The sequence below is a fragment of the Tupaia chinensis genome, unplaced genomic scaffold (genome assembly GCF_000334495.1).
Source record: "Tupaia chinensis unplaced genomic scaffold, TupChi_1.0 Scaffold000680_1, whole genome shotgun sequence".
Taxonomy (NCBI): domain Eukaryota; kingdom Metazoa; phylum Chordata; class Mammalia; order Scandentia; family Tupaiidae; genus Tupaia; species Tupaia belangeri.
The window spans coordinates 115456-128790 of record NW_006160204.1 but is presented as its reverse complement, the minus strand read 5'-3'; the positions used below and the strand labels follow the sequence as shown (position 1 = coordinate 128790).

At 36.6% G+C, this 13335-nt stretch overlaps 1 protein-coding gene across 1 annotated transcript in view; it reads right to left on the bottom strand.

Moving 5' to 3' along the window:
- Positions 1–13335, bottom strand: part of TYR (tyrosinase) — a 91051-nt gene that overhangs the window by 3662 nt on the left and 74054 nt on the right. The window contains exon 4 of the mRNA XM_006160331.1: positions 6872–7053. Coding sequence (XP_006160393.1) covers positions 6872–7053 — 182 coding nt within the window. The remainder of the gene's footprint in view (positions 1–6871; positions 7054–13335) is intronic.

Genomic DNA, 13335 nt, shown 5'->3' with positions numbered 1-13335 from the left:
TCCATCCATCTTTTGTGGAGTTCCCTTAAAAGTAAACTGTATGGCTTTGCTCTTTCCCCCTTTTGCCCTCTTCCTTAGCTGGAATGCAGATAGGATGTCAGTGAACCATCATGGACCATGAGGTCCAGGATAAGCCCTAGATCTTGTGTTGCTGCAAGGATGGAGCAGCTATGGCCTCTTAAATTGTGGAGCTGAAACTCAACATCTTAGCACTGCTATTACAGTGATAAATAAATGAACTTCCTTAATCAATAAAAAATTGAGCTTCTAGGTCAGCAGAAGGTATGTTGGTTAAGGTGCTGGGCTCCAATATGGCTGACCATGGTTTAAATCCAGGAGCTGGCAACTTGAAAATCACACCAGGCCTGTGTGTGTGCATTCCCAGAATTCCAGGAGGAGAATGGAGGTACAGGGATTGCACCAGGGCCATCCTCCTGGAGGGTGATCTCACTTGGTCTCTCTCTCTCTCTCTCTCTCCCTCTCCAATGAGCACACATGCCTATCTCAGCTTCTTTTCTGCTTTTCCCATAGATTGAATGTTCATCCCTGCCTTGCATCTTGTAAACCAATAAATTCTCTTTTTATCTCATCTTGTTCCTCTGGAATTTCTGTCATTTCCACTTCAAAAAGTAATAATCAGTATGAAACGTTAATTATCTAACTTCTAAAATAAAAGAGTGAGAATGTTAGGATATCCTGGAATTACAATTATAAAAAAAAAAACTTTAATATATAATAAAAACAAGATCCTCAAACCAAAGAAAAAAGAAATATTTGTTTAATAAAGCATCTTAGCATGAATGGTTAGCAGCATGGAATAAAATTGAAAATGAGAATCTTACTGTTCGCCATAAACTTTAGGATATTTTAGACTGTTAAGGCAGAAATATTCTTTTGTCAATTAAGAGATTTTGTTAAAAACTAGTTTTACATTAAAATTCAGTATTCAGGAAGATAAAAGTACACTTTCCTGACTTAAGTAGGGCTGGAGGGCCCCTGTCCATTTTTCTGTTATTTTTTTCTTGACCTATTTTCTGGCATTATTTTCTCCCAGCTGTCACGAAGACACCTCTAAAAATCTTAGAACTCTTTAAATATAATTTGAACAATACTAAAATTCAGTGTTTCTCTTCATCAGAAGAAAACAGTAACTTGCAAAGGATTAGCAGTATAAAACAAATAATAAAAATAAAGATCTATAGCTTTGATTAACATTAATTTAAATCTAAAGAAATAAATACCAGCAGAGCTAAAATAAAAAATAAATAAAAATGTGACAATTATGTATATCAAACATGAAAGTTACCATTTTTAATATACTTAAAAATTGTTTTGGGAGCCAGCACGTGGTGTGGTGGTTAAGGCACTGGGCTCCCACGTGGTCAATCACGTTTCAAGTCTCTAATCTGATGGTTTGCTTTCTCACTTTTTCTCTATCTAGCTCTGTTTCTCTCTGGTGAGAGCACATGCCTTATAGCAAATTAAAAAATAATAATAATAAATAAAATGAAATAAAAAGTTATTTTGAAAATGGGACTTTAATACCTAGCTTAGATTGCTGTTAGTTTTTTTAATGCATAGTATGTTTAAAATATCTAACAAAATTCAGGGTATATAGATGTTACATAATAAATATGACTTTCTTTATGGTTAAAAGTTCAACTCAAATGCTTTCATAGTGTTTTTTGTTCTTGTTTCTTTTTATTTTTGAGAATTATTTTTGCTATAGGGCATGTGTACTCACTGGAGAGACAGAGACAGAGTGAGAAATAGAATGGAAGAAATCACCCTCTGGGGGGATGGCTATGCCACAATCCCTTCTGCTCCATTCTCTTCTCTGGATTTTGGGAATGCATGCACATGCACACACACACAGACACACAGACACACACACACACACACACACACACACACACACCGTGAGTTTTAAGCTGTTAGATCCAGGACTCAAATGCCGTCTGCTGAAACCAATGTCTACCTTTCTATTCTCCAGATTCTCTTCAATTCTTTACAAAGGGTCTTGATTTTTACTGTCACCAAGGGATAGCTTTCTTCAAAATACTCACAATTTACAATGTCTTTAAACTAAATTTGTACTTTTCTTTCTCATTTATCTACTTTTGGACCCCAATATAGCACTCTCGTATTCTTTCCTAATGTCATATTTTTTCTATTATTTTTATTCACAGAAAGTTCCATTTTTCTTGTTACCCATTTTCTCCAGAATAATTATACAGACTTATTTGTTTTGTGCTCTATCATTTCCAAAATGTATTCACAGGTTCATGTATCCTCACAACAGACACTGGAGGTGATTAAGAACCATTATCCTAATTTTATGAATGAGAAGTCTATAGTGTAGAATGGTTGCCTATAATGGTTAAACTAGACAATGTATGTATTGCCTCTACTACAGTCACTGCCATATATTAGGTTGTCAGGAAGGTTATGGCATATTTTTCTATGTCCTGACTTTCCCAACAACCCAAAACAAAGCAATTTGTAAAGGTACTTGGTTCTTGTTATTCAATAATAATTTCATTGATATTTCAAGTCAACAGTTTCCAATAAGTTTTTCCTTCTCAAACCTGCTGTGGTTGCTGACATAGCTTCATTCTCTCTTCTGAATTTTCTGACTCTTTCTTTTTTTACACCCTGTGGCACTTCCTGTAATCACCCTTACTCCTTAGGGTTGTCACAAGCAATTGAAAAAAGTATTATGTCTTATCTGCTTTATCACTCGTGCTTCTATTCATTCATTTATTCATAAAGCAAATATTCACTCATACACTGCACATCAGTGGTAGCCCAAGCACTACAGTTAAAAATAATAAATAAATAAATAAGAAACAGTGCTTGGCTTGAAAGAAACACAACTGAAAAAAAAAAGGTTGACAGATAAACAAATGATTTCAAGAGTTATGCTGTTCTGATGAAAGCATATAAAAGATATAATGGGGGGCTAGCTGGTGGTGTGGTGGTGAAGGCACCTGGGTTCCACATGCTGACTTCTTGGTTCTAGTCCAACCCAGTAGATTGGGGAACGTACTGGACATGTGTGTGGGCATGCCTAAAATTCAGGGAGGAGAATGGTTAAACTAGACAACGTATGTATTGCCTCTACTACAATCACTGCCATATATTAGGTTGTCAAGAAGGTTACGCCATATGTTTCTATGTCCTGACTTTCCCAACAACCCAAAACAAAGCAATTTGTAAAGGTACTTGGTTCTTGTTATTCAATAATAATTTCATTGATATTTCAAGTCAACAGTTTCCAATAAGTTTTTCCTTCTCAAACCTGCTGTGGTTGCTGACATAGCTTCATTCTCTCTTCTGAATTTTCTGACTCTTTCTTTTTTTACACCCTGTGGCACTTCCTGTAATCACCCTTACTCCTTAGGGTTGTCACAAGCAATTGAAAAAAGTATTATGTCTTATCTGCTTTATCACTCGTGCTTCTATTCATTCATTTATTCATAAAGCAAATATTCACTCATACACTGCACATCAGTGGTAGCCCAAGCACTACAGTTAAAAATAATAAATAAATAAATAAGAAACAGTGCTTGGCTTGAAAGAAACACAACTGAAAAAAAAAAGTTGACAGATAAACAAATGATTTCAAGAGTTATGCTGTTCTGATGAAAGCATATAAAAGATATAATGGGGGGCTAGCTGGTGGTGTGGTGGTGAAGGCACCTGGGTTCCACATGCTGACTTCTTGGTTCTAGTCCAACCCAGTAGATTGGGGAACGTACTGGACATGTGTGTGGGCATGCCTAAAATTCAGGGAGGAGAAATGGAGAAAGGATTACAGTGTTACCCTCTCCCATGGAGAGCTTTCTCACCTTCCTTCTCTCTCCATCTCTGTCTCTCTACAATGAGTACACATGCCCTCTAACAAATTAAAAAGAAAATAAAGATAATGGGGTCATGGGAAAAGACCTTCCACATCTGTATGTACAGTTGGAGGGCATCCCAGTCCCAGAAGAGTATCCCATTGAATAAAAGAATGTCAGAAATTCGGTACAAAATGTTGACAGCCAGTCAGAAAGCAATAGCATACACACAGGTCTACCAGAGGCAGGCATAGATATTGATCTGATCTGTATAAATAATAGAAGTCTCATGAAACTCATTTGCAGAATGAGACACTGCAGCTATTGTGACATGGTATGTTCTCATTTTTGACATAAAAGTTCCAAATCTTTAAGAATATACTGGAAGGAAGCTCTTAACAGAGCACTACCATGCATAAATTATGATTCTATTTATCAACAATATGGAGGACACAATTCTTCATTGCCAAAGCCTTTTAGTCTCACCTTATAATCAGTTATGTGTGGGAGAAAATCACCTGCTACTCAATTTTTGAAAGCATCACTAAATTCAATTATAAGAAAAAAATGTTTGACAAATGCCAAACGTCAGCTGCCTTTTTATAGAAAACACTTAAGTAATTATAAACATGAGTACCTGAGTGATGAATAATGACCCCTTGAGCTAAATTATATCAAGGCAGTTAAAGGATTTTCAATATTCTTAAAGTTTAGCAATGAATAGAAATAAGTTTTAAACTCCTTCAAAGTAAAATAGAACCAACAATATAGAATAATTCATAACAGAAAATAGGCAATTGCTGTTGTTTATTTTAATATCAAACCTAACTAAACGTATGTGTGCAAGTTCACAGTTGTAGAAAAACTTCCCAAAATGAATAATTTCAAATCAATTTCATCTCTTTTAACTTAATTAGAAATTATATTTTTAAGCTTCAAATGTGGCCTTTTGAGCCTCCTTTTCCTCTTGCTCATCCACTGCTTTTTGTTGCCTTTATAGTAAAACATAACCATTTAGACACTAGGGAAGGAACAAGGTAGACTGTGTATGAAGAAGATAATACAGTGGAACAATAGAACCCTCTCTCCTGTGCTATAGGATACGTGTGCTCCCCAGAGAGAGACAGAGGGAGGAAAAGTGAGAAAGCACCTACCAATCCAGGACTTGAACCATGGTTGGCCATATGGAAATCCAGTGCCTCAACCACCATGGCACTTGTTGGCCCCTATCCTGGCCCTTTTCTGTCTGCTACTTGCCTCCTCATCCTTCAAGGCTTTGTCTTGTCTTTCAAGACTGAACTGCTCGGAAGGCATTGCTCTTGTTCTGTGTTCCTGCAGATTTTGCATGTGACCCTTTTATAGCACCTAACACAGCCTGATGATTGCTTGGTACTTCCTGGCGCAGTTGCCTGACTTCTGCACTACATCCGGAGCTTTGTTAAGTCTGGATCTATGTCAGTCATTTACTTGTCACTAGCGTTGAGCACAAGAGTTTGGAATTTCATTTCTTTGTTTATTTTATGTTCCTTATTTGTTAATTTATTATGTTTGAATTAATTATCAATGAACAGAATAGCACATGAATGCTCTGGAATACCTCTTACTCACAGGCCATATCTTTTTTTTACCAGTTTTGGTTGTTGGCCCTCAGGTGCTGAAGTAGAAGCATAGGATAGGGAGATGAGGAGGACCTCCTAAGGTTGTAGAAATCTTACTCTTCTGCATAGTGGTGTCTGATACTGGAACAGTCAGTTAACTCCTTTCAGGATCACTGTCTTTGCCTCTTTCTAGAGAGAGTAATATTAATACTTGCTTATATGTTCGACTGATAATGCATGTAAAGAATCTATATGGAGGAGCCAGCAGGTGGCGTAGTAGATAAGGTGCTAGATTTCCATGTGGTCTGCCATGGTTTGAGTCCTTAACCCAGCAGCTTGAATCTCATGCTGGGTATGTGTGCGTGCATGCCCGAGATCCCAAGAGGAGAATGGAGAGGAAGGGATTGTGGTATGGTTATCTCCCCTGGGGGGTGATTTCCTGCTTTCTGTCTCTCTGGTAGGCACATGTGCCCTATAGCAAAAATCTCTTTTAAAAAAATGTCTACATGGAGCAGGTTTTTAGGTAGAAAGAGGCAATACTACCATTTTCTCGTTTGTCAAGGAAATACTGATATAATTCTACTTAGGAAGATTAATCCTAAGGCTTTGAATTACTACTTTAATCATAATTATGTCATCATAATAACAGTTGTTATCTTTATTAAATTTGATTTTACCACAAATTTTCCTGGTACCCTAGGAAGAAGGTCCCAAAGATAATTCCAAAACTATTGTATGTTTACTTTGGATCATGCTTTACTAGGCTTGGTACTCTGTCATTCTCACGATAATTCTTTGAGGTATTGAGATACTAGTATCTCAGGCAAAGAAATTGATATTCATGTCATTGAAGTGACTTTACCAAGTTCAACAACAGCCAGCTAACAGACTCATGTCTTTTTTTTTTTCTTCTGCCTATAGTCCTCTTCCTATAGTTGTGTAGACAAAATACCCTGTATTAAGCAAAATGAACATAAATTAAAAGATCCTTGGGATTCGGTTCATATAATGAGTTGGTGATAAAGATTATAATGTATTTTTTCAGTTTATGAGTTTAGTAATTACATAGTAGAAACATAAAGTTTTGTACTATCTCAAAAGGAATTGGTCACTGGGAACCAGCAGTTAGCGTAATGGCTATGTCGCTGGACTCCCACGTAGTCGACCGCGGTTCGTGTCCCGGACCCGGTGGCTTAAAAACTCACGCCAGGCGCGTGTGCGTGCATGCCCAAGATCCCGAGAGGAGAATGGAGGAGAAGGGATTGCGGTGTGACCATCCCCCCTGGGGGGTGATTTCTCGCTTTCTGTCTCTATGTCTCTGTCTGTCTGGCAAGCGCACGCGCCCTACAGTGAAAATCTCTCCAAAAAGAAAAAAAAAAAGGAATTGTCACAATAGATTCAGCAGTTTATCTGAAAGAAATTGAACTTTACCTGAGTCTTGTAGGTAGCTGTATTCATAGCCCAGGTCTCTGGATGAAATAAAGAAATCACCAATTTTATACAGAGGTATAAAAGGAACCATGTAGGATCCCCTGTTATGTCCAATGGGTGCATTGGCTTCTGGGTAAACTTCTTGAAGAGGGCGATGTCTTCGGAGCCATTGTTCAAAAATACTGCAAAGGAAAGGGTTATTCAAACTCAGAAATAATATTGCTTACAAAAGAAATATTTTAAATGTCTAAAGTAAAATAAAAAGGCACATTTTAAAATTCCAAAAATAGAAAGATAGCAAGTAAATTCTTCATGCTTTGAAATTATCTTGTAAAGCGCCATCTTATGCTCTCAGGACCTGAACAAGTTCATTCAATTGAAAATCATACATTTTTTTCAAATTTATTTAACTTTACAGATAAAATTATGAATTTATTGCATACAACATGATATTTTGAAGGACATATAATTTGTGGAATGATTTAACCTAGCTATTTTAGCATCCATACCTCACATAGTTATCATTGTGTGGTGAGAACACTTAACATCTACGCTGTGAGATTCTCCCAAGGATAAAAACATATCACTATCAACTATAAATACCATGTTGTCCAATAGATCTTTTGAAATTATTCCTCCTATATAATTGTAATTTTATATCCTTTACCAACATCTGCCCAACTTCCCCTCTTAATCACTCCTACCTTTGGTAACTTTTTTCAGATTCCACATTTCAGTGGAAATCTTGTGGCATTTGCCTTCCCATTCCTGGAATATTTTACTTAACGTAATATCCCCGAGATTCATCCATGTCTTTGCAAATGCAGGGCTTTCTTACTTTTTACGGTTGAATAGTATTCCGTTGTATACATATACACCACATGTCTTTATCCTTTCACCTATAGATGAGCACTTAGTTTGATTCCATACCTTGGCTATTGTGAAATAGTGCTGCAATAAATATGAGAGTGCAGATATCTCTTTGACATGATGATTTTGTTTTCTTTAGGAAAATACACAGTAATGGGATTGCTAGATCATATGGCAGTTCTACTTTGAATTTTTTAAGAAACCGCCATAGTGTTTTTCATAATGGTTGTACTAATTTCCTACCAACAGTATACAAGGGCTTCTTTTTCTCCACATTCTTGCCAATGCTTGTCATGTGTTTGTCTTTTCGTAATAGCCACTCCAATAGGAGTGAGGTGATATCCCATTGTGGTTTGACTTCCATTTCCCTGATGGTTCCTAATGCAGAGCATTTTCCCATTAATCTGTTGGCTATAAGTCTTTTCTTGAAAAATATTCTTCTATTCAGGTATTTTGTCTATTTTTTAAATGAGGTTATTTTATTTCTTGCTTGAGCTGTTTGAATTCCTTATATATTTTGTATATTAACCCCTTATCACATGTATACTTTCAAAGTATTTTCTCAATTCTGGTTGCCTTTTCACTCTTAAGAAAATTAAGGATAGTTTTAAAAGAAATTTCTTTATTACTTTTAAAATTATTATTATTTTTTTTTATACATTCAATCGCTATGCATCATTTGGCTCATAGAGAATTTACCCAATATGAAATACTCCTCAGACCAGTCCAGTTGAGAATACAAGTTATTATCAACAGATAATAAACCATTTCTATGTCTCACAAATGTTGAAAGAAGAATTTCTTAGGAGATTAATAAAATTTGTACAACCAGTGTAGGACCTTCAGATTACTGCAGATCTAGGGTAATTATTAGGTGAATGACAATCAAGTTGTAATTATAAGTCAAATATACTTCTTGTCCCGAAGAAACTTAGCCCTCCGGAAAAAAAATATATAATTAAATAGAAAACAGTACAAGAATTTGGTCATTTTTTTGGCTTATGATGGGGGCTTTCAATGATGTCATCCTCCATGTTAAGTTTGATGAAATGTATGTATACTCAAAAAGTTTTCCAGGGGTCAGAGTCCTCTCCAATGATAGAGGTTAAATTACTTGTAGTTAGTGTTCTACCTTCCTCCAAAGCTACAGGATTATCATATGATCAGTATTCAGCCAATTAGATATAACAGCCATGAGCTTGAAACAAGAGATAGTGACACAAAGAAATCAGAAAAATTGAAAACTAACTTCAGAGTTGGCAATAGCAGCTGTTACGACAACATCTAGTCTTCAAGGCCAGCAGGCCAGATGTACCAACGAAGGAATCTTTTGTTCAGGGGTGCCCCATGCTCTGTAGCACAGTGTTGGCTGCCTCCCTTTTCCTTTGTTGCCCTCTGTTTCTGAGCCAGTTTCTCCATGATTTGTGAACTATTCAGTATCATCCGAGAAAATTATTTTCCTGTTTAAACTGACCTAGTTAGTTTCTATTGCATGTGATTAAAGATTGGCTGGTATGGAAGCTATAAAATTTAAGGAGTCAAAACAGTCCAATAAGGATGAAGTGAAAATTTAAGATGAACTAACTGAGGAATCAGCAGGCTACCAAGAAACATTAAAAATTTGGCCCATGATTACCAAGACCCCAAAATTAGCTCAATTATTAAACATGTGTTTATTGAGTATCCACTGTAGGTCAAGTTACACATAGACCTGAGTAAAAACCTGAGTTTTGCAGGTTGTTACTAGGGAGATATTTCCAAATTTCTTAATTTATTTGATTTTTCTTTTCTTCATCTGATAAATGGGAACAGTACTTATGTCATGAGGGTATTGTGAGGATTAACTAAAATAACACAAGATACATAGCTATTGGTAAGTATTGACAAATGGTAGGCAGAAGCTGTCATTGTCTCCATAGTTCCTGCTCTTCTTCCTCCTCCTCATTGTGTTACTGAAGAACTTTACAATTGCTGAAAGACATGAGATATACCCCTAATAGAAATGCCAAAGCTATGTATTGGGTTGTTGGAAAAATCATAAGTCATTTTTGCGCAGAAAAATAGAAAAATACCTCATGATTTTCCTGAAAGCCAATATATTTGGATAGTGTCTTTAATGATGGTTATTATGCTGATTGGCAGAAATGGGTAACTGAAGAAAGTAGGAACTGGCTTAACAAATACATTTCCAATTCTACTCAAGTCCTATGATTTTATAAATTAGTCCTTTTCTTTTAATTTTTAAATTTTCTTCTCTTCTTATAAGTGCTTGTTAGACTATTTAAATCATTATATATGATTCAGAAAATATAATTAAGGAAAAAGAAAAAAATCATATGTAATTATTCTATTTTTTCCTTATATCTAATGTTTAAAACATGTATATGTAATTCATTTATATTTTATCAAACAAGGAAATCATCTTATAGATAATGTTTCTTTCTCTTTTTTTTGGTTTTGGAGATTTTTGCAACTTGGCATGTGCGCTCACCAGTAAGACAGAGACAGAGAGACAGAAAGCAAGAAATCCCCAAGGAAGGATGGCCATGCCATAATCTCTTCTCTCGGGATTTTGGGCATACACACACATGCACCTCACGTGAGTTTCAAGCCTCTGCGTCTGGGACTCAAACCATGGTCAGTCATGTGGGAATTCAGCAGTGTAACCATTACACCATCTGCTGGTCCCTATAGATAGTGTTTTATAAGATATTTTAGCATGGGTTCTCAACTGATAAATCTGTTTATTAATGAGGAGTTTCTCTGATAATTAATCCCTCCCTCATCCTATTAAAATTTGATTTAAGAACAGCCCAATGTACAATAAGCCACTAGATAAGGGCTTGGGGCAAAAAGTGTACCTTATGTCAATTGAGAAAAATTACCATTATAAGTCAATTTATAAATAATCTTGTTTCTGCCAAGAAAAAAAATTCTTTACATAACTTGAACAAGGACATCCATTCTTAGCACCAAAATATTTAATGAATGAAGCCATTAATGTGTGCTTACCTACCTTATCAACCTTTTATAATGAAGGTATTAATCTCGATTAAATTCTTCATCAGCAGTTCTCATCTTCAGTTAATTCAATCAAACCATGTCTAGAATGGTTCATATCAGAATACTAATGTTCAACTTAGATAATCATACTGGCACATAAGGGAAAAAATTGGCGTCTTATCAAAGATCACTTAAACTGTATCTAGACAGTTTTTGAAAAATCTGAACAAGGGTAAAATTTACAATAGAAGAATTAGGAAAATATAAAGATGTCATGGATGGAAATATGAAGGAATGTGTTTTATATATAAAATGAATGTAGGACTTCTGTTTTCTTGTCTGGCATGTGATGATCCTGGTCACTCCCAACTTAACAATAAGCAAAAGTTAGACAGATTGAACAATCAACAAGGTTCCTTGGACCTAAGAGAGAATTTAGGTTTCAGAAAAAACAGTTAACTCCTGAACTGAAAGGAGAACTGCATCCAGAAGAACAAAGCTGAGATCTGCTTACCAGGAGCAGAAGCAGCTGGTTGCATAGGTGGGAGGAACACATAATCTCTTCAAGGAACAGCTGGACTGCGTCTGGACTAGTGGTTATAGTGAGAACCTCCTGGGGCTTGAGTCTTAGGGGACTTTTGCACATGTAGAGATTTTACCTCCAGGGACTCCAAAAGGTTTTAATGATGAAGAGCCAAGACAGATCCTCTCCTGACTCTATCATGCAGAAGGGGAGAGTGAGAATTATTGAGAAATATGCCCAGTATATTCTACAAAACAAAGTTCTATAGTTCAGGGGAAATAACTTTGCTAGAGCCTTATTTCATTTGGAGGAGAGAAGTCTTCTCAGTTCAGCCTCTTCCAGGCCTTCTATCTCACCTACAGGGAAGCAAATGAAGGCTACAGCAACAAGGCTTCAAAGAAATAGAGTGGGAATGCTATACATACTTCAGCCAGGGAAAGGAGTAGAGGGTAGGGACAAAAACAAAAAAGAGCTATATATATCATGAGGAAAGCCCTTGTGAAGATCAAAGGCCCAAGACCCTGGCTCACTAAAATGCCATGATTTGATCAGGATATTTTAGAATGGGTCATGCCTTGCAATTATACCAATAGAGCTCCAGTAGAAGAGCAAATTACAGGGGCCAGCAGGTGGCGTAGTAGTTGTTAAGGCAGCTGGACTCCCACATGGCTGACCGCAATTCAAATTCCAGACCTGGCAGCTTGCTTTCTTACTTTCTCTCTCTGCCTCTCTTTGGTCAACTTCAAAAAAATAAAATAAAATAAAATAATGACAATGAATAAAATTAAATAATTATTTAAAAACAACTACCTCATTTCATTTTTGTTCTCATAACAACAAAATCTCACCTTATGAAATTCTGTTTCAACTTTCTGACATTGATTTTTTGAAGGATAAGGGGATGATTTCTGTAAGTCTCAGTTTACTCATGGGTAAAGTGTGGATAGTAACACATTTCAAAGAGCTGTGAGGTCTGAGATTAGGTGTGCAGTACAGCTGTGATGGTGTGTGACACATAGGAAACACCCCATGAGGATTAGCTGCGATAGTTATTCTTGTACAAAGAAAAAGCCTTAAGTTTTACAGCTTATTGCAATTTAAATTTTCTTAGACCAAATGCTCTAAATTTCTATTCTTTGATAATTTTTTTTTTTTGAGAGGTTTTCGCTATAAGGGCGCGTGCGCTTGCCAGACAGAGAGAGACATAGAGACAGAAAGCGAGAAATCACCCCCCAGAGGGGATGGTCACGCCGCAATCCCTTCTCCTCCATTCTCCTCTCAGGATCTTGGGCATGCACGCACACGCGCCTGGAGTGAGTTTTAAGCCACTGGGTCCGGGACACAAACTGCGGTTGACTACGTGGGAGTCCAGCGACATAGCCATTATGCTAACTGATGGTTCCCTTGAGAATTTTTTTTGCAAATAGGTTTTAGTTTTAGGACTCACGCTCTTGCCAGAGAGACACAGAGACAGAGACAGTGAGAAGGAAAGTGAGAAATCACTCCCCAGGGTGTACGGCCATGCCCCAGACCCTTCTCCTACATTCTCTTCCAGGGATCTTGGGATGCAAGCACACATGCTGACATGATTTTCAAACCACCAGGTCTGGGACTTGAACCATGGTCAGCCATGTGGGAGACCAGAGACTTAACCTCTATACCAGCTGCTAGCCTCTTTTTGCGAATTTTGGTATAACATGAGCAGAATAAAGAGACCCCTGACAGTTAAATACGTCAATACGTTTTATCGCTCATGTTCTTTCAAGTTTATTTATGTATTTCTTTCATGAGCAAGGAAGAGACAGACAGAGACAGCATGCCTGTCAATGTCTATATTTTTAATAGTTTATTTAAATTTATTATTTTTATATCATTTTATTTCAGCCTCTGCCAATTTTTATTTTATTTTATTTATTCGTCCATTTACTTTAATTTGATCAAAGGGAGACACAAAGAGTAAGAGAGAGAGAGAGAGAAAGTGAAAAAGTAAGCCACCAGGTCCAGGACTTGAACCGTGGTTGACCATGTGGGAGTATCCAGCACCTTAACCACCATGCCATCTGCTGGT